General features: G+C 39.0%; 2 protein-coding genes across 10 annotated transcripts in view; one reads left to right on the top strand and one right to left on the bottom strand.

The window, feature by feature from the left end:
• fkbp16 (FKBP prolyl isomerase 16) overlaps positions 1–8,899 on the top strand; it is a 35,370-nt gene extending 26,471 nt beyond the window's left edge. For 5 of the 7 annotated variants that reach the window (XM_078948752.1, XM_078948753.1, XM_078948754.1 and 2 more), the window contains 4 exons: positions 4,716–4,933; positions 6,279–6,460; positions 6,618–6,695; positions 8,055–8,339. In XM_078948752.1, the coding sequence (XP_078804878.1) occupies positions 4,716–4,933; positions 6,279–6,460; positions 6,618–6,695; positions 8,055–8,303 (727 nt within the window). In that variant the 3' untranslated portion in view covers positions 8,304–8,339. Of the gene's footprint in view, positions 1–4,715; positions 4,934–6,278; positions 6,461–6,617; positions 6,696–8,054 lie in introns of all 7 variants that reach the window. The other 2 variants (XM_023955829.2, XM_023955826.2) reach the window with 1 other exon arrangement.
• Positions 7,319–24,875, bottom strand: rasef2 (RAS and EF-hand domain containing 2). 3 transcript variants are annotated; one of them, XR_013656418.1, is made up of 17 exons: positions 24,270–24,819; positions 20,462–20,614; positions 14,216–14,306; positions 13,397–13,492; positions 11,520–11,597; positions 11,324–11,439; positions 11,176–11,244; positions 11,009–11,090; positions 10,866–10,939; positions 10,615–10,774; positions 10,416–10,517; positions 10,157–10,301; positions 9,740–9,826; positions 9,506–9,620; positions 9,299–9,412; positions 9,145–9,221; positions 7,319–9,068 (listed from the first exon to the last, which is right to left on the bottom strand). XR_013656418.1 is itself a non-coding variant. In XM_023955824.2 (17 exons), the coding sequence occupies exons 1-17, from the start codon at positions 24,569–24,571 to the stop codon at positions 8,966–8,968; spliced, it is 1,959 nt and encodes a 652-aa protein (XP_023811592.1). In that variant the 5' UTR covers positions 24,572–24,875; the 3' UTR covers positions 7,319–8,965. The 3 variants fall into 3 exon arrangements, 2 of the variants coding, with proteins under 2 accessions (XP_023811592.1, XP_078804870.1); XM_023955824.2 differs by having other exon boundaries at positions 9,745–9,826; positions 24,270–24,875; XM_078948744.1 differs by having other exon boundaries at positions 9,745–9,826; positions 10,621–10,774.
• Between the last annotated feature and the right edge of the window lie 1,369 nt (positions 24,876–26,244).

The following is a 26,244-nucleotide window of genomic DNA, read 5'->3' as shown; positions in this document are numbered from 1 at the left end:
AGCTATTGAAAATCCCTATAATAATTTGTTGATAATTGTGCTAATCTTTCAATATTTGCAAATATCAGGTCTTTATGAGAAGAAGGGTTTTTTTCTCCCTAAACAACTTTATGGTTGGTTGGATAAACTGATCTCCATGAGTTTAAAAAAATATAAAAAAAACGTTGAGGTTCATGGTCTCCAGAAGAACCATTTGTACCACGATTTAAGTTTTAAAAAAAGATACAAAGTTTTCTCAAAAAAACAAATGTAAAGAAGAAAGCCTTTGTGATGAAATATCTGCTACTTTTCCATAAGAAACCAAATGAGCTGAAACGTTTCAACAATCTCAGTTTCTCTTCTGGGATCAGAACAGTGAACAGAGGGTTGAGGGAGACAGACTGACTCTAACAGTGGTTTTCTGGACACTGACCAGCGCTGTGCTTGCAGGTTCAGGTTTCACGGGTTTTTGCAAACGGATCTGGCTGTGCTGACCAGCCACTGTTTCCTGTTTGCACTAATAAGACCCCAGGGGCTCATTGGCTGAGCAAAGTGCAGAAGCACAGTGGTGTTGGGCTTATCACCAGTGACCCGCATGACATCTTAACCCTTATAGAGGTGACTGCAAGCTGCCCTTTAAATTACCACTTGACAGCTCATCACTTTGATGTTATCTAACAGATAATGACAGTTAATTTCTCACTTTGATTTTTTGTCATTTAAGACATAAATCCCTCTGTTGAAGTTTTCACATGATCATGAGGACGTCATGCCAGCCTGGTTTTGAGAGTGCGTCTGCGTGAAGGGTAACACACCATTTGTGTGTATGATTGAAACTCAGGATGGGGATGTGGCACATTTACTTTATTTTGTTTGCACTTGAGCAGAAACAAGAGTGACTCATCTCTCCCCAGATGTGCCTCATTTTCTGTGAGTCACGAACAGCAAAGTGGATGTTTCCTCCAGCAGGAAAAGAATCGATACCCGATGAGATGACGAGTGAAAGGGTTAAAAGGGGCTGTTTGCAATCACTGACCACCTCTAAATGCTACTCAGATATTCCGTCTGACAGTAACTGGAGAAATAACACATATTTGTCCAATATTAAAGTGTTCATAATTGAAATTAAAAAACAAAACCAGCTCAATGTTCCGTAAATTGTACTATTGCCATAGACTTTATTCTGTCAGATTAAAAGGGCCAGGTTCCCTGTAGTCACCTGTTGGTACATAAATACATTTATTTAACCAGATTATCTGTAAAGACTGTTGAGACTTTAAAAGGTCGAATAAAGCTTCTAGTTGCAGAGAAATGCATTTGAAATATACTCTTAATTTGTTGGGTTGTTGCCTAATTTTATTTATTTAATCATGCAAACATATGTACTGAATTGAATGAACTTTTTGAGTTAAATCAGTTTTACTCCTTAAAATTGGCTCTTTTTATTGATTAACATTATTTTGAAGCTCATCATAAATACAAAATTTAAAGTTAATAAAGTCAGAGGGTAGGATTCTAACAAATTAGGCCTCATTGTACATATGTTTTCCTACAAAAGGGGCATTTGAACATGTTCAGCCATGGAGTGAACTCCACGTTTTCTTATGTTTGACAGCAGCAAGTCAAATAAAAATAGCACATCCAAAGCCTATTCAAATTTGAGGAAAATGCTTGTTGCAATGCAAAGCATTTATGCAGTCAAACATACCATCACACAATTAAATCCTAGAAAACACCAAAGGAAACCAAAAAGATGATAATTAAGGAAATAAAAAAATGTAAAACACTAAGTTAAAAAGGCAGCTTTCTTTCCACGCTACTTTAAAAACTGAACGCACACTGCTGTTTTTGTTTAAAGTCCCACTCCAGTCAACTTTTGATCTATTGTTAAAGCGTTCCCAGTGGTCTTTTAATTAGGATTTCTTCCAAAACCAAAAAATCTGTGTCGTTTTCTAGGACATAGTTTGTGCAGAACAGCAGTAGTTCATCAGAAAATTACCTCTGAGTTGTGGGTGGGACTGTTGGACTGTTGGTTCGCAATGGAGTAAGCCTGCCTCTACCTCCCGTCATCCATCTGTTTACAATACTCTCTCCCACTAGCTTACATTTCCCTCACATCCCCAACATAACAACAGAAACGGCAAGCAATATTGGAGCTATCCAGCTGTGCAGTTTTTAACCAAATGCCAGCTCAGACGAGGAAAACAAAGTCGAGTTCAAGTGGATGCATCAGAATGGAGCAGAGCAGGGCTCGTAGCTTGCTGTAGTAGTTTCTACGTCACATCTCCATGCTTTTTCCAACAGCATTTTATCTTCTGCTCCTGAGACCCAACAATTTGAATAAAGATATAGCTTAATTTTCTTTATATATGTCCTCCATCACGAGAAAAAGGCCACAAGATCATGTTAAAAACTCCCAAAACACAATATGCATGCAGTGGGTTTTTAAGTAATGTCTGATCACAAATGTACTGTACAGAGTTGATTTTTCACAAAAGTAGACACATCCGGGATAAATATTGGTGTAGCATCACCTATGAGTTGTTAAATCAACTACAAATATCATCTTAAGGTAGCCACACGGGTTAATTCTTAAGGCGTGTGTCAAGATTACAGGCCACTTGCATATTTGTGTGATATATTAAAAAAAATGGGCTGTTCCAGGAAGTTTGACCCTCAACAAGTTTATGTAAGAAGATCTGTTCATTCTTACATAACACACCTGAATATTGTTCAACACTTTCAGAATAAAGTGGCTAATGACACAAAATATACATTTTGAAAGTCACATTCAAACTGAGTTTGTGTGACTGGGTATAAAGATGTGTCGAGTCTGGTCTTAGGATCAGATGCTCTGCGTTTTCGCTGCCACCTTTACAGCAACAAGACAGACTCAAATCCACACCTTAGGATGAAATCATGCAGTAAATTTAAATGATCTGTGCAGAGCAGGGACCTGTCCCAGGTCTCTGAGGACTTGGATTATTTGTCAGTCATCTGCCTCAGATGATGGGCGGACGCCTGGTGGAGAAGGAGTAATCTGATCCCAGCTGCTGACAGAGCCGCATGCTAGCCGGGAATACAGCTAACTCTTAAAACAAACATAAATTGTGTCGCTGAAACAACCAGTTTGAATAATTCATGACTCGACACAGCTCCCAGTGCTTTTTTGTGCAGGAACCCCACCCCCCATAACGTACGGGACGCCGAACTTCCTTTTGTGTGATTTCACTTGTTTGCTTCTTTGTTGAAAAAAACAGGATCCATGAAAAGGTTTGCCCATTTGCATTGAATTGATGTTGCTGTTTTGATACTGAAACCGCCCTTTTTGTTACACACATTTATGTTTTTCAGAAAAATAGCCACGCAATTAAAATGTCAGGAATGAATTTATGCTTTTTATTTTGCCGTCTCCGCACACACAGCACAGTGAGCAGGGCCTCCTCAGAGAAGCTCATAACGGACTATTGTTTGGCAGAAGGAAACAGGAACATGATTGAAAAGAACATTATTTTTTCCTCTTATCTGCTTGTAAGCAAGCTGAACGTGTTTAGGTCATAAATTGTCACTAGGTTGGAATTTTTGTCTGAGCAAATAAAACAAAAACTCTAACATACCCACATGTGGTGACATTTTATCCATGCAAAAAGCACGGCCCCACAAAACACTGAGTTTCACAGAAAATGTAATAACAGTTTCAAATAAATAGATGAAAGAGCTCCCAATTGATGATTAGATTTAAAGAAATAACTGAAAACATAAAATAAAAAGAATCATCATTAAAAAGTGCTGTTTGCTAGTTTGAACTTTTTATCAAAATTTGTGAAAATCTAAACATTACATGCATATTTAAATGATCTACATCTAAAACCAAAAGGACCACAAATTATCAAGCTGAAAGTCGCATGCCGGAGAGTTTTTTAATGCTCGGGTATGAATAAGAGAGGCCTGGAGTATAGATGAACCCTTTGTGGCTTCCTTCATAAAAACAGTTTGTGATATTTCTGGATTGTTTTGACTTAATTTTGGCTGAAACAAATAAAACTTTTCATGTTTTGGAAGAAAAACATTTTTTTTTTCACATGAAAAAAAAGCAGCTTCGGTACATTATGACAGGGGAAGGAGTTTAGAAAATAATAATTATCAAATGGTTTCACTGTATTAATTTTACCATTAATTATGTCTAAATGTTTTTTTGTATTGCTATGTTTAGCTGTTCATGAACTAATTTACTATTAAATGAATAACTGCAAAAAATGTAGTTAGAAAAATGCAAATTTGACAAAATGAATCAATATTTTATTAAATCAGATTGAATTATTTCTAATATGTAGGAAGTGTCATAGCCAAATTCTGCAGCAGTGAAGACACACCCTATCCTTCCGCTAATATCCATGTCCTTTCCCAAATATCTAAAGAATCTGTTTTATCGGAACCACAGCCCAGAATTCTTTTTTTTTTTAATGCACTAAAGTGTAATTGTGGTGTGTTTTGATTCCATAGTTTGATGCCCAAAAGGAGTCAAGAAAATACTGGAAAAAATTAGAAAATGATATAATTTCCTAATAATTTTTCAGGAACAGTATTTGTTCCATCTGTGGCCCTAAAGTTTTACCATCTGCTGATGATGGTCTTCCAAAAGCTTTGCTTGGACTCTGAGAACTGACTGACTAAAGGAGTGATCACACATCATAATAAACATTCAAGGCCTCCTTTTTTTTTTCTTTGTTTTTCAGAGAGCCTGATATTCCAGCATGGGCTCCTACCCTCTACCAACTGCAGCTGCTGGACATCAGAGACAAACCAGACCCGCTGACTCTGCCCATAGCCGACCGCATCCGCATCGGCAACCAGAAACGAGAGCGAGGAAACTTTCATTTCCAGAGGGAGGAATACAGTTTGGCGGCCATGGCTTACTGTGTGGCTCTGGAGGTGCTGACTACTCGCAGCACAGGTATTCCAGCTTTAAAACAACCATAAATAGCTGAAACAAAGTTAAAAAAAATGACAATACAAGCCAAATTAAAGTGTCACAAAACAGTAAGCCCACATTTTCCTGCCATCCTTAGATGGAGTGACACAACAGGCACTCCACTCCATCTGTCTGACCCCATTTATCTCAGCATATCTGCTCTTTAGCATAATCAAAGCTTCAGTTTTCTCCCCCCAATTGCTTCAATCGGCGAGGAGGCAGAGAAGAACCGACGGACGATTGGGGCTGAACAAGTCGCTAAAGAGACAAACATGAACTGTTTCATAATGTATTAATGATGGCTGAGCAGTGCGTGACTCCAGAGGGGCACTCAAGAGGGGGGTTTGTCGGAGCATCCTGATCAGGTCATTAGAGGATGAGCAGCAGCAGAATATGGGGCAGACAGGCTCTCATTTGTTTTGTTTTTTTACAGTTACCGACTGACCAACCACAAGAAAAAAATACATACACCGAAAAAAAAAAAAAAATCTAAATCTAGCCAAACACATTTCTTTGCAAAGTGATAGAAAGTTCCTAAGTGATCCAGAGAGCTTGAGTACCCAAAAGTAAAAATAACAAGTATATTATCTTATATTTGAGTTTCCTAATGTTGTTCTATTGATGCATCAAACCTGTTAAATAGAAAAAAAAACATGACTTCTGCTTTGATTTGCCATCACGAAGCATGTTGTTTTTAACCTTTTTTCTGTGGAATTAAGCAAAAATACCAAAAAAAAAACCCTGCATCTTCTAAATATAAAACCTTTTCCAATGAAAGAAAATGTGATCATGAGTTGGTGTTAAACGGCCTGTTCTGATACTTAAAGTCCTAATTTGAAAACCTGTTTCAACAAGATCTATAGAAAAACAGGCTTAACCCATTGACGCCTATTGATGCAAATACGCATCAAAACACCTCTGTTCCATACTTAACCGTTTTAATTTCGAAACAGTTCAATTTTTCTTTTCATATCTGGAAATAAATCTGGGCATCAAGGGGTTAACTCAGATTTACAGTTTAACCTGGAGCATCAACACAGATGTGCTCTCTGGACTGCTGACACTCATTACCCAGCATGCTCCAGGTCACAGGCAGCATTCCCTCGTGCAAACAGGAGCTCATTAGTGTGGTCACAAGCTTTTTCAGAAGTACATTTTTTGGTAAAAACTTATCGAACATCAAAAATGAAACTGAAGTCCAGGATTTGAAGGTTAAGCGACTCCAAGATAAAATTTTCTGGTCACATTTTTTCTGCTGCAGAACCAAAACAAAATAAAAATGATGAGAGTTGTGCAGCACAGCACAGTGTGATGTTCGTCTTTGCAGATGGCGGACATGTCGGCACGAAGGCTGAGGACCAAGAGGTGCAGGAATATAGGGTGAAGTGTTTGAATAATCTGGCCACCACTCAGATGAAGCTGGAGCAGTTCAATGAGGCGCTGCACACCAGCCGAGACGTCCTGACCCTTGAGCCGAACAACGTCAAGGCCCTCTTTCGGGCAGGAAAGGTGGGGGGGTCCCTCATGTCGGGCTAAAACTAAAAAAAAACAATAACTCAGAAGATGTCATTTCCTTTTATCTGATTTTTGTGTTCAGTGTTTTCCCGTCCGTGTTGCATGAGTGCTCCAGCTGTGCTCTCCCTGCACTTCTTTCCATCTCTTTCAGCTGCTGTCAGACAAGGGTGAATACAAAGAGGCCATGGAGGTGCTAAAAAAAGCCTTGAAACTGGAGCCTGCCACCAAGGTGAGATTATGTGGGAGAGAAAGTTTCTCCCCTCAACAGGTTTCCTCCCAATCTGCTGTCACCCAGAGAGCTCCCAAACACACACACAAGCACACATTCTAGAGAAACAGAGAGCAGGCGCCACCACACGTTGTATGTAACCATTTCTTAGAAACACTTTATGGGAAAAGAAGAAAATTAGAGCCTAAAGGATGTGGCGGTTTAAAACACAGTCTATAGGGGAAACAAATATTTCTCACTTAAATTTGACTTTTTTTTCTCTCTTTTCTTTTCATGAATGAGCATTTGGTTAATGTCAACTGTTATTAATATACATATAAATAAAATAAGTTTTTATACATATAAGTCTGAGGAGACGTTACTGATCATGTTAAAAAAGTTTTTTCCCCAAGGCAAACATAAATGAGAGCCAAGTGGTGTTGTACATCAAAAATTGTATTTATCAGTTTAAACAACTCAATTTAACTTTTCCATAAAAAAACCCCCAAACATTCAATTTAAAGGACTTGGAGAGCAATATTTAATTTTGCTTTAGGACATCCATCCAAACATCTGTTTTTGACTTGTCTGTCAGGTTTGGATAAATCTGTTAAATCCTTTACAGTGAACAAACAGCTCTGAGCTTTCCAGTTAATACTTTTATTTTGAAAAGTCCAAGGAAAGTACAATGAAAAGTGAGTACAAGAAATTACAGAAAAAACAAACACAATGGACAAAAGGATAAACTTGGAAAAGTGTGTTAAGAACATAAAAGACAGAAACAATTTTATTTTAATCTGTGATACACTAGTGTGTGTGTTTGTGTGTGTGTACACACTGATCCTAACATTTAGCCAAAATTTAAATCTATAAAATATTAAAAAAAAAAAATAGAGCCCCAATTTGCATTGAAAACAAAGTAAAGGAGGTAGAGTGCCTTTGGAGGGCGACAAATAAAAAAAATGTATTCAGACACGTTTGTTATTATCAACAAATAATTCTAAAATGCGATCAATTTAAAGCTTTTATTTTCATGTAAAGCCTTTCATACTGTTCAGAACTTTCCATAAAATGTTTACAAGACATATCTGCTGCTATTGCTCAGACTAAAGATAAAGTGACACCTAGAAATGTCTGGGATTTTTGTAAAGTATATCTGATGATGTCGAAAATATTTGAGTAATTCATGTTTTTCCTTCATTATCCGCAAAATAAAAAAAGTGAAAGTTTAAAAAAAAAAAAAAATTGGGAAAATAGTTACAATTCAGGCCCCCCCAGAGGAATGCAGCGAGTCTGCATCAACTCATCAGACCCTACAATCTGAAGCAGTTGATGCTTTGCATTTAACATTAAAACTTAGATGTTTTTACGTTTGTAAAGGCTATCCACGCAGAGTTATCCAAACTCGTCAAAAGGCAATCAGAGGGCAAAGACACCCAGCAATGGAAAGCCAAACCCGCTGAGATACTGGGAGACAATATCACCCCTTTCCTGATTCCCTCCAAGAAGAAACCTTCTGTGAGTCACCACATTGCACACGCTCAGTGTTGTGTAGAGCCGCATGTAAGATCCGGACCCTCTGTGTTTTGTTTCAGGGAATTTCATGGAAGTTCATACTGGGAGCTCTAGTGGTGGCCTTGAGCAGCTTGGTGACATCCGTGATTCTGACTGCAAGAAACTGAAATCCACCACCTCCAATTCTGTTTCAAAGGATCTCCATTAGATAATCAACATAGCAGCACTAAAGCCTGAGGTTTTATTTTCTTTTTTATTGGGAGTTTCAGTGAGAGGTAAAAAGCCAAGTGTTGTTCACTAAAACATTGTCTTCAAGCATCAGACCGTTGTAAAAACCTTCATCAGTACCCGAGTGCAGCTCATAAAAAATGTACGAAAACCAAAGAAAGGATGAATGTATTTTTCTGAAAATATAAACATTTTTTAAAGAAATGTCATCTTGTCTAAAAAAAAAGCACAAAATCTCATCTATTGGGTTTGTTCTCTACTCATTAATATGACTTTATAAAAATCCTATTCTGAATAAATTTACAAGAGTTTATAAAACAATCTATAAATACAACTTTGCTTTAATGAAGTGCGTATATAACTATACTTCCATGTGCATTTATAAATCAGAGACCCTTCACACTGACCAAAGAATAAAACTTCATAAAGCTACATCTCAAGTTTAATAGTAAAAATGTATTAAAGTGTTTTTAAAGAAAGAACACCTCTGCTCTTCCTTTCAGATTAAAAGTGTGTAGCCCTTTGCTCTGTGTGCACAGACAGCAGCTCTACCGTCCACAGCAGCTGTTTACAGTCTTCTTTGAGTGGGTTTCCCCGAGCCTGACCTCAGATTCAGGTGTTTTCCTCAATTTGACGTTGAGTTTGACCTCTCTGTGGAAAAAGGCACAAAAACAGATGAAGATTGGGAAGATGAGGGGAAACACTTGAATAAGTGTTGGCCTATTACCTTGCAAGGTGCAGCACAGCTTCTACAATGTTGCTTCCCTCTTTGGCGCTTGTTTCACAGAACAAGGCACCGTACGCCTGCAAAACAAGCTAACTTTTAAAAGGCCAGCTGTGTGCGGATACAAATTTAGTGAACAGTTGAAATGAAGGCTCACCTTTGCCAACTTTTCCCCATCTAAACTCCTTACACAGCTACGATTTTCACACTGTTCCCGGAGGTCTACTTTGTTTCCAATAATGCAAATGGGGAGCTTCTCATCAGTAGAGTCCTTAAAAGAATAAAAAATAAAAAACCCTCATCAATGTTTTTTTTTTGTATTGTTTGGTTAAAATGATTCTCTAATGAAACCGTTTCTGGTCACCTGAATCTGGTCTACCCACGCTCGGACATTCAGGAAGCTGCGCTCTGAGGTCACATCGTACAGCAGCAAGACTCCGTGAGCTTTCCGGAAATATGACCTAGCAATACTCCGGAATCTGAGGGAGGGAAAAGCAAATTCATTTTGAACGTGTAAACATCAAAGGTGTTTACACATTCACACCGGAGAGATGTTTTCTACAAAACAGTTTCTTCTGAAACGCCCTTAAGGACAGACCTCACCTCTCCTGCCCCGCTGTGTCCCATATCTGCAGACTCGTCATCTCTCCATCCACCAGCATCTTTTTCAACTGGAAATCCACCCCTGACAGTGACAACAAAAACTGAATATTTATTGTCTAATCTTTTAAAATGTACGTTTTTATTTGTCTTTTTTTTCTTTTAACTAAAAGAAAAAGCGAAAATACATGTTACATGATTGTAAACAGCATTTTAAGAGCTTTTAAAAAAAATCTTTAATCTCTGTGGAATTTACACAAGTAAAAATGAAAAATCTTTCAAATTTAATGTGATCAATTCTTCTCCAAGGCTCAAAAACACCCCAGAAGCAGCAGCTTTGGTCATTTCTTACAGATTAAAATGTCAGCTTTCAATAAAATGTCCTTGTTGCTCAGTGCCCATCTATGGAACCCACCGAGTGTGCTCTGAAGGTCCTCTCTGAACTCGTTGAGGGTCAACCTCAGAAGGAAGCTTGATTTTCCCGCTCCTGCATCTCCTGCTAGAACTAGGCGGTACATCGGAGCCGGTTCTGAACCATCTACCATGCTGTCTTCAAAGGGCTGCAGAAATATAACAAAAAGAGATTCATTAAAACAAAAGGTGTCTCTAAAACACAAAATTACATATTTTTGGGTGGTATTTTTCAAAATAAAGCTTAAATTATGTGTGATTACTAGTGAAGAGAAGGCAGGCAGTGGTCTTCGCACGGAGGAGGCAAATGAGCTCGCTCTGCTGGGAGCCACCGACACCGCAGCTTCAGATTTCACGTCTGATAACTGCAACAGAGCAGAAAAACAACACAGAGTTCCTAAAGGAGGCGTGGTGCTTTACATAGCTCTCTCCCACTATCATGTACTGCTCAGTTTGTCTGACCTCCACCTCAGAGTAGCTGGCATGCACAGTTTCCATAGAGCATCTGCCGTCGTCACTGTCATAGTCGCTGCCCAAGCTCTCCGTTATGTCCATCTGCATTGAGACCCCACTGTCCAGGTACCTTTCAGCCCAGTCGGCCACGTGGGAGTTCTGCTCGGAGCTGCACTCAAGCACCACAAAAGTCGGTGAAATGAACTGGCAGAGATCAACCTGCAAAGGGCTTTCAGGCAGGAAGAGGACGCTGGGTGTACCTTCTGTCGATGATGAGCGTGCTCTGTTGCAGAGGCTTCATTTTTCGGGCAGGCATGTCGTTTTCAGGAGACAGCTGTTGAAGGGCAACATTCACTTAGAAAATGTGTGAGCAGCAATAAAACAACAACAACAAAAAACCTACCCTCCTCTTAGATGTTGTCACTTTATTGGCCAAAGCTGAACGCAGCTCATCATTACTGTCATACAGCTTCTTATTGACATCCCTGATGAGGCAAATATGGTCAAAAAGTTAGATAGAAATGGGATTTTCTTAAACACTGGACATCATCAGCTGAAGGGCAGACTCACTGCAGGGTCTGGATTTGACTGGAGTAGGACTCATATTCCATCATCATCCCCTTCAAATCCTCCTTTTCTCTGTGAAAAACCCAAACTCCTATTGAAATGGATGTCCTTTGCTGATTTCTGTCAAACATAAACTGAACTCGGGTTTCACCTTTCATGATGGGCTTTCAGGTCGGCGTTGATGTTCTTCAGCTTGTCCAGCTCCGAGTGCAGGATGGACACCTCTGTGTTTGCTTGCAGCAGAGAGCATCGGAGCTGCTCGTTTTCCTGTTGAGAAGACGTTGCTGCTGAAAACTCTGTCCACCCCGATTAGGAGTCATGACCGCACATCCTGCACACTCGCCTACCTGTGACAGTTGGTTGATCTTTATTCTGAGTGCAAACGTGTCCTCTTTTGTCTTGTGCAGATCAGAGGCCTCTTGACTCTTTAAAAAAAAAAAAAACGACACATTTATGTTCAGTTTTAGTTTTTAATCACCCATTAGTGTCTTTACACCTGCAGATTTAAAGATTTCAGTCATATCACAACTCCTGCAGTGGTTTGGGATAAAAAAAAACGAAGCAATGAAAGAATTAATTAAAGAATTTTCCACAAAGCTGTAAAATGATTTATTTTTAAACTTTTTAGATTGCTGTCACATTTCTTTTACCCTCAGCATTGCTGCACTAAAGTTTCTTGTAATTTTGCCTCTAAGGACTCTAATAATGGAGATAAAACAATTTCACTGGTCAATTGTGTTCTATCCCATCAGCCAAGCTTTGCTAAATGTCCCCATCTAGAGGACAGAGACGACAACTGCCACCAAACTTTACACCTAGAAGAAATTCTTTTGGAACAGCACTCCTCGTTTGTGTGGTATATCAAATCCTTCAAGCTAATTATTCTTAGCAGAAAACTAACTAACAAACTAAAACTAAAATAGAAAAAAATATATAAATTCGCACATTTATGCCTTTCTCCTGTATGTTTGAGCATTTGCTTTAACTTTTTTATTGATGGGAAGACATAGTGTAAACAGTGTTATAACACTACAGAATTACACTGAACAATAACCTGAACCGTGACCAAAAAGAGTCGCATTTGATCATCACGGACATGTGAAGGAAGCTGTTTCTAAAGAGTTCAGTGTTTTACAGGACCGGATGAAAAATGAATGTACAGCAGTGGAAGTTACAAACGGCATAACAGCAAAGCAACATGTGCGACAGGTTGTACAGCTTTGGAACTGGCAGCTCGTCTCAAGCAGTGACGTGTTGTTGCTATTTTTTTTGTGCCATGATATGCAGACCTGCTAAGTAAAGGTTTTTGTTGAACAAAAATTGTAAAGGCTGAGTAACTTCTGGAATAAAAGCAATATTTATAATTTCATGAGTGAGGTTCACATTAAAATAAAGTAAATAAGTAAGTAAATAAAGATGAAATTTGTTGCAAGTCTAATTTATATCCATTTCAAGTATCATCATTGTTTAATAGTTATTTCAATTTTTAAAAAAGTCTCTTAGCCAAACTGAAAAAAGAAAACAATTTAAAAGTTTTTGATTTTATCTCATAGTTTTTCCCCACTGAGTCCCAGCTGCACATGATGCAGGAGAGCTCGTTATTCAAGGAATTGAGGCAAACGCTGAGAACAATTACCGTATTTTCCGGACTATAAGTCGCACCGGAGTATAAGTCGCACCAGCCCAAAAATGCATTATAAAGTAGAAAAAAACACAGATAAGTCGCACTGGACTATAAGTCGCATTTTAACTTTCACAACCTTATATGACACAATCATAGCAGACTGTTTATCTAATAATTTCACAGTAATTTTTTCTCAAACTTATTTATTTATTCTTTTCATGAAGCATCATTGGCCAACTAATACTCTGTTTTCATCCTGTATTTGTAGAAACAGTTTTCACTTTTATTGCATTTCTGAATCTATGAAATCATTGGAAAATAGAATATTATGTTGTTAGCCTTCAAGATCTTACTGTAAAAAAAAGGTTTTCTGATTCTCTGAGTCACTTAACATACTCTTAACACTTAACATACCTCATACATCAGATTGACCCAGGAACATCATCTCTGTTCCTCACAAATGAACATAACAGGAGGGCTAACAATGTATTTATTTCAATTATTTCTAATATAAGTCGCTGCGGAGTATAAGTCGCACCCCTTGCCAAACTATGAAAAAAAGGGCGACTTATAGTCCGGAAAATATGGTAGAAATCTTACTTTTAACAGTCTGTTGACTGTGGCATGAAGGTCCGCAATCTCTTCTTCATGCTTCGCCTTCATGGTTGCCATAGCTGCATCCAATTTGTTTTGTTCCTACAAACCGTGAAAAACAAAAAGATGAGGAGGGTGCAAACCTGCACTGAAGCTCATTTAATTTCCAGAGACTCTGTGTGAAGAAAGGCAGGCCGGATTATCCAAACCATAAGGTGCACCGAATTACAGGGCGCATTCAAAACAGTTATATGTTGTATTATGACTACACTACCCAGAATGCAAAGAGCTATGCAACTGATTAGAGGGATTGATTGGAGCAAACTATTTGCCTCATTCATCTGTCAAAAACAGGCTTTACAGAGGGATTAAGACGACAGATAAGTCAAACTTTATCTACAATAATTCTCAATTTTTTAACAAAATATAAAAACGACATTTCTGTTCATTATGTTGAGGCACGATACACATCACTCCCCCAGACTCCTAACTACGGTATTCTTAATACTAAAAAAAAAAAGAAAAGAAAAAAAGAATATACGCTTTTTTAGTTTACAAAAGTCGTACTAAAACATTTTGACGGATTTCTCGTACCACAGAAAATCTGTTTCAGATAAGTGAACACAACCTGAATTCATACATAAGGAGTGCTGTTATGGGACTTGAACTGCATTTTTATGGTTCAAAACATACTTTCAGCTGCTTTAGTTTCTATAAACTTAACATGTGTACTCTGATGGAGTAGAAACTCTCATCTGTAATAGGAGTTCTTAGCCTTTTCCAAAAAAAACAAAACACTGTGAATTCTACAGGTGATGCACTCACCTCGTCTCGCACCCGCTCCTCTGTTTTTTCAAGCTGCTGCTGGATATCCTCCTCCATTTCTGCGAGCTGACTGTTGTTCAGCCCTTCAGTTCTGATGATAAAGAAAAGGCTAAATCAGATTTTTGCTCGCAGTCTCTCCTGTTAACCCAAAAAGGAAAATTCTCCCTTTGAAAAAATACAACAGGAGAAAGAATGCGTCCACACTGTCATTATTTCAAAATCACATTTCCCTGAACAAGAAGCAGTCACCTCTATCTGCTCGCATCAGACAAAGAATGAACCAAAACTCGGAGCTCGTGGGGGAGTTCATTGTGAAGAAGGTGACACAAATGTCCCACATCTTTGAAAAAAGAAAATTCTGTTTCACACATGTTCCTATATTACAAAAGCTAAAGGAAATTGAAAAAAGTTGTAACATAAAAAGAGTAAATAGACAGTAAAAAAAAAAAAACAATACAAAGATAACCCCATTTGAAAATGGCATCAAATGAAAGGGTGGAGCAGCTCATTTTTAAGTCTTCCAACTTCCTCAAAGGAGGAATGTCACCTTCCAATAGTGGGAGCCAGCTGAAGCGAAGAGAGCTGGCATGCATAAACAGCACAGCCTCACAATTCTTCTTTCTCTTTCGGCTTTTCCCATCAGGGGTCGCCACAGCGAATCATCCTTTTCCACCTCACTCTATCATGGACATCTTCTACCCTAACATTAGCCAACTTCATGTCCTCTGTTAAGACATCCATGTATCTCCTCTTTGGCCGTCCTCTTGCCCTCCTGCCAGGCAGCTCCATCTCCAACATCCTTCTACCAATATATCCACTATCCCTCCTCTGAACATGTCCAAACCATCTCAGTCTGGCTTCTCTGACTTTGTCGCTAACACAGGCAACATGAGCCGTCCCTCTGATGTACTCGTTCCTCATCCTGTCTAACCTGGTCACTCCTAAGGAGAACCTCAACATCTTCATCTCCGCTACCTCCATCTCAGCCTCTTGTCTCTGTCTCACTGCTACCGTCTCTAACCCATAGAGCAGAGCTGGTCTCACCACTGTCTTGTACACCTTTCCTTTGAGTCTTGCTGGCACTCTTCTGTCACACAACACTCCTGACACTTTCCTCCAACCGCTCCAACCTGCCTGCACTCGCCTCTTCACCTCTTTTCCACAATCCCCATCACACTGAACTGTTGACCCCAAGTACTTAAACTCCTGCACCTTCTTCACCTCAGTCCCCTGTAACCTAACGCTTCTACCTTGATCCCTCTCGTTCAGACACATGTATTCTGTCTTACTACGACTGACCTTCATGCCTCTTCTTTCCAGAGCAAACCTCCACCTCTCTAGCTGTTCCTCCACCTGCTCTCTACTCTCACTGCAAATTACAATGTCATCCGCAAACATCATTGTCCAGGGAGATTCCTGTCTTACCTCGTCTGTCAGCCTGTCCATCAGCATAGCAAACAAAAAAGGACTCAAAGCTGATCCTTGGTGTAGTCCCATCTCCACCTTGAACTCCTCTGTCTGACCTACAGCACATCTCACCACCGTCATACTTCTCTCATACATGTCCTGAACTACTCTGACATACTTCTCTGCCACTCCAGACGACCTCATACAGTACCACAGCTCCTCCCTCGGCACCCTGTCATACGCCTTCTCTAAATCTACGAACACACAATGCAGCTCCTTCTGACCTTCTCTGTACTTTTCCATCAACATTCTCAAAGCAAAAATGGCATCAGTGGTGCTCTTACGGGGCATGAAACCATACTGCTGCTCACAAATCTCCACCTTCTTCCTAAGCCTGGCTTCCACTACTCTTTCCCACAGCTTCATTGTGTGGCTCATCAACTTTATTCCTCTATAGTTGCTGCAGTTCTGCGTGTCACCCTTGTTCTTAAAGATCGGGACCAGAACGCTTCTCCTCCATTCCTCAGGCATCTTCTCACTCTCTAAAAACCTATTGAACAACCTTGTTAGAAATTCCACTGCTGTCTCTCCTAGGCACTTCCATACCTCCACAGGTACGTCATCAGGACCAACGGCCTTTCCGCTCTTCATCCTTTTCAGAGCCTTCCTAACCTCATCCTTTCCAATCTCTGCTACTTCCTGCTCCACACCAACCACATCTTCCTCCCTTCTTTCCCTGTCATTTTCCTCGTTCATCAGCTCCTCAAAATACTCCTTCCATCTTTTCTGTACACTCTCCTGGGTTGTTAGCACCTTTCCATCTCTGTCCTTAATCACCCTTATCTGTTGCGCGTCCTTCCCATCTCTGTCTCTCTGTCTGGCTAGCCTGTACAAGTCCTTTTCTCCTTCCTTTGTGTCTAACCTGTCATATAGCTCATCGTAAGCTTTCTGTTTGGCCTTTGCCACCTCTCTTTTCACTCTACGCTGCGCTTCCTTGTACTCCTGTCTACCTTCCTCAGTCCTTTCTACATCCCACTTCCTTTTAGCCAACCTCTTCCTCTGGACGCAGTCCTGTATTTCCTCATTCCACCACCAAGTCTCTTTACCGTCTTTCCTCTTTCCAGATGACACACCTAGCACCTTCCTACCTGTTTCCCTGATAATCTCTGCTGTAGTTTCCCAGTCCTCTGGAAGCTCATCCTGACCACCCAGGACCTGCCTCAACTTCTGCCTAAATTCCTCACAAGTTTCTTTATTCTGTAGCTTCCACCACTTGGTCTTCTTTTCTGTTTTCCCTCTCTTCTTCTTCCTGACCTCCAGAGTCATCTTACACACCACCATGCGGTGCTGTCTGGCTACACTCTCTCCTACCACCACTTTGCAGTCAATAACCTCTCTCAAATGACCTCGTCTGCATAGGAAGTAGTCCACCTGAGTACTCCTACCTCCACTTCTGTATGTCACTCTATGTTCCTCTCTCTTCTGGAAGTAAGTGTTGACTACAGCCATTTCCATCCTCTTCGCAAAGTCCACCACCATCTGTCCCTCCAGATTCCTTTCCTTCACACCAAACCTGCCCATCACCTCCTCATCACCTCTGTTGCCCTCACCAACATGCCCATTAAAGTCTGCTCCAATAACAACTCTCTCTCCTCTGGGAAAACTCTCTATGACCTCATCCAACTCACTCCAGAATCTCTCCTTCACTTCTAACTCACAGCCAACCTGTGGCGCATACCCACTGACTACATTCACCATCACCCCTTCAATTTCTAACTTTAGGCTCATCATCCTGTCTGAGACTCTTTTCACCTCTAGAACACTGTTTACAAACTCCCCCTTCAGAATCACTCCTACCCCGTTTCTCTTCCTATCAACACCATGATAGAACAGTTTGTATCCTCCTCCAATACTACGTGCCTTGCTGCCCTTCCACCTTGTCTCCTGCACACACAGTACATCTACCTTCCTTCTCTCCATCATGTCTGCCAGCTCTCTGCCTTTCCCTGTCATTGTGCCAACGTTAAGAGTCCCTATTCTCAAACCTATGTTCCTGCCTTTTCCCTTCTCTCTCTGGCCACGGACCCTTCTGCCTCCCCTCTTTCTTCCACCAACAGTAGTCCACAGCCTCACAATTAAACGGACAAAATGCACCTAATGAGAAATATCTTAAATTTGGTGACCCGTGCATATGTTTGCATGAATGTCGTGAGAAAGTCTGAGAGAAAAACAATAATACTGTGTGAGAGAAACTATTTTCATCAGTACATATAGAATATTTAAAAATAAGTGTTCTTCTCAAATTCAAAGCTTCGGTACTAATAATAATGCCTCTGCTTTATTTATTTTAATACAGTTTATTTATAAAAAGGGAACAATTCACAACAGTTTCTCAAAGTGCAACACAATCACCCCCATAAATTCAAGCGATTGGTATGATCCAGGTCATTTGAAACTTTTCAATTTAGTCAAGATCATTCCAATGAGGCCAGTGTCTTCAATGTCTTATAATAATGTTAAATGTAAGGTAAATCCAGATGACAGAGGCTTTTCCATACTGAGTAAGCAATGGACGACAAAGGAAGGAAACCTCCAGCAGCACCAGACTCAGTAAGGGTGACCATCTGCTGCCGTGGGTTTGGGGTCATGAGAAGACAGGAAACAGAATAAAGGAACAAAGGTTAGAGGACAAAAGAGAAGTGTTGGAAACTGAAGCAGCGAAAGAATAAAATCTGTTATAGACTAAAGGAAAATGTAATAATTTAGAAATACAAAAGAGAGCAGACTCCAATGTAAAAGAAAAAATAAGAGAGCGGGCACGTGATTTTGTGAGAGGAATCACTGTCACCATCAAAACAAGAATGTACAGCTTTCTTAGTGTTCAATTCTTTGGTCGTTCTGCTAAAACTCAGGGCTTAAAACTCCCAGCAATGCAGCTTCACAAGACTTCTGTAAGGGATAATGCCTGACGAAGTGTACATTATCAGAAATTAAAGCCTGAACGTCAAAGCTTCCTCAAAAAAGTGTTTAGCTCATGGACACATAAATGTTTCTGACAGTCGAGCACACTTTTTTGTTTTGTTCCTTGATGGACATGCAGGATTAACACAGAAGATAGTCCACATTCTTTTTCTTAATAATGAAACAAAAGTACACAGATGAGCAGCAAAGGAGCCGCCTCTTCTTACAGCAAAGGTTTCCCGTCAGGGTGAACTTAAAGAATGCATAAACCAGGAAGAATGATCTGGGTTTTTTTTTTTCTTTTGACCTCGCAAATGAAACAGTTACCTGATATTGCACAATCTGAAATAAAACATTATAATAAAAGCACAGACTTTTTTTTAGCTATTTCATTTTGTATTGTCTTCTATTTCTGTCAGTCAAAAACAGAAATCGCAAGTTCTTACATAAGAAACGAGAAAACAACATTTGAAGATCACTATCCTTTCACTATCCAGTCATTCAAGTATGCCAGAGTTATTGTGATCACATAAGAAGCTTGTAGTTAATCATCCATAAGTTTGATTTTTAGAAATTGACTAAGCAAAAGATTATATATTTTTTCCACAATACTTTTATTTTGGATGATTTTGCTGCATTTGGTGCATTTGGTGAATGTTCTGAACCACAATAGGTCAATACCTTTTCTCTTTCCTCCTTCCTGTTCATGTGAAAGTCAAATCATTTTTAAGCAGATTTTACACTTTACTTCATTCAACCAATTTAACATAATTGCTATGACTTACACGAGTTTAGCTTTCCAGAGTAAAAAAAAAACAAAAACACCTTAAAAGGTTGTCAGTTTTAAAATGGAGCTGTACATATCTAACTAAATGGTGGCGCAGTGGTTAGCACTCTTGCCTCACAGCAAGAAGGCCCCCGGGGTCAAGAAACAGACACCAATGGGGGACCTTACTGCGCATGCCTGGGATTTCTCTGTGGGACTCCGACTTCCTCCCACCGTCCAAAAAAATGCTTCATAGGTTCATTGGTTACTCGAAATTGTCAATAGGTGTGAATGTGAGTGCATGGGTGTGTGATTGTGGCCCTGCGACACACTGGTGACATGTCCAGGGTGTCCCCTCCCTTTGCCCACATGTGGTTAGGATAGGCTCCAGCAGCCCCGTGACCCCAAAAGGGATAAAACGGCTTAGAAGATGAATGAATGAATATCTAACTTTAAAGTAAAATGAATGCTCAGAATTAAAAGAATGTGTATCTTTAATGGAGCATTAAAGGTCTATTATTCTAGAACCCATCTGCACAGAGGACTGTGGGCTGCAGCCTGCCGTCCACCACTGACATCTATACGACCAGATGCAGGAAACGGGCCTCTCGCATCCTGAAAGACCCCACCCACCCCTCACACCCTCTGTTCTCCCTGCTCCCCTCAGGCAGGAGGCTGAGGAGCATAAAGAGCAGGACCACCAGACTGAGGAACAGTTTCTTTCCTGAAGCAGTCAGACTGCTTAACTCCGGTTGATCACTGCACCCCCCCCCCCCCCCCCCCCCTCTATGGACAACAAGCTAATTCCCAAGTGCAATATCACAGGGCTGTGCAATACTTAACATAAAATACTGTGCAATTTGAAAAATACTTCTGTGCAATACTCATCAGGAACCACACCATAACAGACTGATATTTTACTGACATTATTATTGATATATATTATTTATGTCTGAATGTAAACGGCTGGCCCGGGACCAGAGAGCCTAATTTCGTTTTATCATGATAAAATGACAATAAAGTTTCCTGATTCCTCCTGATTCCTGATTCCTTTTCTTCCACATGGCAGAGCTCTGAGTTTTGAAGAGGGAGAGTGTTTTTTTCTTCCTTACAGCTTCAAACTGGTCTCCAGGCGTTCACACTGCTGTTTGGTTTCCAGGCCTTGGCTGATGACGGCCTGGATGACTTCCTCGAAAGCTCTCAGAAGAGTCATGTTTGCAGAGGCGTGGATGGCTCGGTGAAGATCAGCCAGCTGCTCCCTGAGACTAAAAAGACAAGAACAAATAATCATCATCAGTGTTGAACATGTGTTAATAAGCAATGTCACGTTCGCATGCTGCTGCAAACTCCAAAGAAGATATTAAATGTAAAACAATAAAAACAAGCAAAAAAAATACAGAAACTTTATGTTAACCGTTTTTTTAAGAATCAAGTTAAATAGAATCCTTTAAAATGAAATGCATTAGACTTTTTCTAAGCATTGAGGTTGAGTTTAACAGTAAATATTTTACAGGTGGCACTGTGAACATCTTGATTGGAAACAGGATCTACTATTAAATACTCTTAATGAAACTCATTACAACATAAATGAAAAGAATAGCTTAATCCATTTGACCAAGACTTCCCCAAAACAGATAATAAATGTAAACAAATTGAAAGCGAATTACAACATAGTGTACCATCTGTGAGTAAATATTTGCTTGTGAGATTACTAGGTTTACTTAGGCAAAACTAACAAAACATTGTAATTATTTTTTTCCTTAATGTGGGCAGTAAAGCGATTACAGCCTTTTTGGAGTCTGCATGTAAACATTAATTTCTAAAACTTTATTAAATGTCCAGTGTGGAACACAAATAATGTAAGAAATTAAGAAGGTATTTGCTGATCTTCAACTTACTGTTTTTTAAAGAAATAAACACCAATTATGTAGACATTTTTCTAAGAGGATGAATCTTCCAGAGTGTGTGGTGCAGCAACAACGGGGAAAAAATCCATCCATCCACGGAATGTTTGGGATTCTGAAGAGTTTTCTACTGAATTCATCAGAGTAGAAGTTACTGAATAAGCTTAATCTGCAGGAAGAAACTGGACCTCTACAACCACCAAAATAACAAAACATAAAAAACTACACTCTTTGGAGAAACTAAAAAGACACATGAGCACTTAAATCTGCTACTCACACACCAGTGTGATGAACCAGGACTCTAGGTGCAACAGTATTATGAAGAAGAAAAATAAAATAAACCAACAATCTCAACCATAATAAATTCCAAAGATATCTTCAATCTTCCAGGCTTATCAACCAAATACATCACTGCTGAGGTTTCAACTTCATTGGTTTCCTTAATTGTGCAGACAGACTACCTGTTTGACCAGTTACCTCACTTACCTGGCTCCCAGGAGGAAAAGGAGGAAGTACAATCCACTTCCTGCTTCTACAAACCAAATGACATCAGTGATGATGACACAGAAATGACTTCTTTAAAATGTGTTTGTACATTATTAAGGTATCCTTTTGATTTTTTATTGTCACCTGTACCACCTTTAAACAAACATTATTCATTAGAAACAAAAGACAAACCATCCTTTTTCAGTAACCACCTCTAAACTTCAACTAATGGTTACACCACTACATGTTAATGTGACACGGCAACAGGTGTCCCTGAGTTCTATATCTGCACCTCAGAGACAAAGCACTACATCTCATTTGACAACAAAATATTTATAACCCAAGTGCATCAAATAATGTTTTCAAATTCAAATCCTGCAGTGCTCCAACTGTCCTCCAGCTTAAGACAGAACATGTCCAGGTCCATCTAAAGTTTGTCAGAGACGATTGGGAGAATCTCATATAGTCAGATGAGACTGAAAAGAAATTCTTTGTTATAAAAGCCACTCGCTGTGTTAGGAAGGGAAAGAATGCAGAGTTGTATCCCAAAGACAGCATCGCCACTGTGAAGCACGGGGGTGGTAACATAATGCTTTGGAGCTGCTTTACAGCAAAGACCTACAAGAAACGATTGATATCCGTCAATAGCAGCTAAGTTTACATTACAAAGTATTGGGTTGCACTTTAGTTATTGACAAATAAATGACTTAAAATGATGCAATGCGATTTCCTGGATTCGTTTTTACACCCTGTCTCTTATTATTGTATCTACAATGAACATTACATCATAAATATACGCTTAAGTGTACACAAATATTTATTATCCCCACACTGCAGATTACTCACTCAGTGTGACACTTTTCAAGTGTTTATGCGAAGAAAAAATGATCAAACCAAAACCAAAAAATAACACGACTTACCTTTGTTGTTTATCAACAGTATTATTTTTTCTAAGTTATGTTTAAAAGTGTTGTGTCATTTCTATGATTATGGATACCATTATCATAGAAATTGAAACTTAAAAATGTGAGACTTTTTCAAAGAATTTAGTAAATCCATTGTATAGGTTAGAAATAATATTTTTCCCTTGAGAGTCTAAGACAGACAAACTCTTAATCTATATTGCTTCAAATAAACATAGATTGAATTTTTAAATTTTCATTCTCAAACCAATACTGTTTGGGTTTTTATTTCTTTAAAACAGTTGTCACATACACTTTAGAAAAAAGATGGAAATATTCTTAACCAACATATAAAATCGGACGTGTCTAAATGATGTTACACTTTATTGTGCTTTAAAGGGAAACTGATTTCTGCACATGGCTAACTGATGCTGCTTAAAGACCTACTCCAATGATGATTGTATTTTTTAGTGTTTTTAACATGTTCTTGTAGTTCTTTTCTCATGACAGAGGACAGATAAGAAAAAATTTAGATTGAAGGTGTGTTTCTGAGCGTTTCTTCAAATCGTGGTGAATCAGACGAAATAACTGCCATTTGAAAAAGCTAGTACAGTATTTGTTGCTTACAAACTACAATCTGTAGGCCCCAGCCTCCCTGCTCCGCCCTATTCTGATACATCCACCTGTGGACGACTAGATTCACGTATGTCTGCGTTTTCCTCGTCCGAGCTGGCATCTGACTGGATAGCTCCAACAGCGCTCGCCATTTTTGTTGCACCGCTAACATTAGCTTAGGGTTGTGAGGGACTGTAAGCTAAAAAGAGAGAGTGTGAATAGAGGGATGATGGGAAAGAAGTACTGGTTAACATCCCCACCCCCCACCCAGTCATCAGTCTCACCCACAACTCTGTGGCGAATTTCTACTAAACTCCTGGTCCTAGGCAGAAACTATGGCTGTGACCAAATTAGAAGGCTGCGTTCTTCTTGGGCAGCATTTGTAGGCGGTTTATGTCACGGCGCCGTGACAAGTGCCTACCAAATTCAACAACTCTTAGTTAATTAGAATAATAGTAATATAGTTATGATTGGGACTTAACATTCATTAGAATAAATCAATAACTTGTTATTCATTTTATTTTTAAAATGTAACTTGGATGGATACTATTCATTTTAAGAAGTGTGGGGGTGGGGGCTCTTCCATGCATTCGAGCCCATGGCTTTGTTAAATTTTAGTGCAGCCGTGTCAAGTTAGTTTATAACCAGGATTAAACCCATTTGTAAGGTTGACAATGAAGGAGCGCATCACTGTTTGATTAACAGGTGTGGTACTTTATAAAATAACTTTTTAAAAAATTATTTTTTGTGCCAACTTTTTAGTTTAATTTCCTAAATTCAATCATGAATTTATTTATTTAATGTATTGCTGTCAGCTAAAAAAAAAAAAAAGCTAATTTTATTTTTCTCTTAACATTCGGACTTTTTCTGATAGATTTTAAACAATAACTAATTACATTATTTACTTATTTTTTAAAAACGTAAACATGTATGCTTCCGATAAACTTCTTCCAGGTTTTTCGAGCTAACGTGAAGATGCTAGCAGCAGCCGTTGCATGCGAGTTTCGCTTTACCTGTCAGAGAGCAGCACCTCCGCGCCCATCTTCTCCTCAAACTCTTCCCACACCGCCTGTGATGCACCTGCGTCAAACGAGGCCAGGTCCAGAATCTCAGAAACCTCCTGGAAGCTGGAGGAAAACCTGTCGTAGTCGATGAATCCATCCTCGGACGCCCCGAACTTGTCGAACAAAGTTCTAGCGTCTCTCTCGGGGACGTTGAGCTCCCGGCAGACGACGGTGAAGTCCTCGAACTCGATATGACCAGACTTGTTCACATCACACGCAGAGAAGAGTCTCCGAAGGTTGGGACGGTTCATGTTTAGCAGCAGGACACGCGCAGAATGGACAATTCTAAGCGTCTGAACCCGACCGCAGCTGCGGGGAACTACTCGCTCCGCACTCTATTGCGGGATCAGAAATACCGAGGAGCCATGGACTGGTCCGGTTCTAAGGGAAGGCCGGTATCTGTCTGTATAGAGACGGGTTCAACGTGTGACCAACCTCCGTCAGTTACCGCAGCAGCTCCAGTTTGGAACTGTTTGTTTTAGAAAGTGCATCACGCATGCGCGCAAAGTTAAGTTAGGAATCACCAGCTCGCGTCTATTTACCTTTCAGGTGTGTGATATCTGTCAACGTTTAATTATCTTTCTTCTCTGTATTCCACTGTTTGAGGAAATGCGTCAAACCAAGATAAAAAAATGGATGAAGAATGTCAACATGAGTGTTTATGTGTGTAATGGGATAGGAGTGTCCTGTTGTAAAGGAATGCAAAGCAGTTTCTCTCTGCCCGAAGCAAAAATTAGTATACTTAAGCCGGTTTATTTTATGAAGTAAGTTTACAATATATAGATAGCATATAAAAATTAAACTTCAAATATACTGTCACACTTTTAGAACAGACGAAGTATTTATAGGTGCCCTAACAAAAGATTGGCAAAATTTATTTCAGCTTTTGGATGATCAATAATTGAATCAATTAATTAAAACTTGTGAATTAAAAATAAAGAAATACTTTTTAACTAGAAAATAGAATGTACATAAGAATAACTTTTGTAATTCCATGTTGTGAAATGTGTTTTAAAAGAATAAAAGGATCGTACTTTATTAATTGCTTGATGCAATTATAACATTGTTTACAAAAATATTTAAAATTGCATTTGTAAATACTTATTCTTAAAGAAGAACCAAATCGCATAAATCCTTCATTTTATTAGAAAAATTATTTTCATTTTACAGATAAAAACAGGAGGTTACTTTTTCTATTTTTGTTATGTGCAAATCCTATTTGCTGAACTTTTTATCCTCTCAATTTTTGTGACCTTTTTTTGTAAACCCATTTGCAAATCAACCAATTAATAAGGAACAATATGATTCCTCTTTTAATGTGAAATGTGAATTTATTCTTACGTTTTAAGAGACTCTTGTGGTCCTCTGTAGTTTTAAATTTAAAGGTTAGGCTTAACCATCTACTAGGTAAGTGAGTTATAGTGCTTTGGGTTTGGGTAAATGGGATAAAATCGAATATTTTGATGGAAAAGCTGCAGGGATCACCAAGTGTGAACCAATAGAAATGTACCTGAAGTCATGGTTCATTCAAATACAAAATATTGTCCATTTGATCTTTATTTGAAAAATTAAAATAAAGTGGTTTTTTTTATATTTATATATTTATATATGTATATACAATACAAAAGAAAAACAGTGATGTATGGTACAAAAAATACAATTTACAATATCTTTTTACATTGGCAGCTGAATTTACAAACAAATTTACATAAAACTAGCTCACTTGCTGTACAATAAGTGTCAACTCCCCAGAGCATCTTGGTATGGTCACTAATAAAGGCCTGTCTGTAGTGGTTCATCAAGAGAGAGCAAAAGACAATACTTTCACCGTGGCGTAGATAGTTATTTTATTCAAAGTACCTGCACGTATTTGACTAACACACCACTTAACTTCATTAGTTTTGCAAACTGAAGATTATTGTGA

Source organism: Oryzias latipes, chromosome 6, assembly GCF_053564925.1.
Source record: "Oryzias latipes strain Hd-rR chromosome 6, Olatipes_Hd-rR_3.1".
NCBI lineage: Eukaryota > Metazoa > Chordata > Actinopteri > Beloniformes > Adrianichthyidae > Oryzias > Oryzias latipes.
Note: the sequence above shows the minus strand (reverse complement) of the source record. Positions and strands in the feature narration are given on the sequence as shown.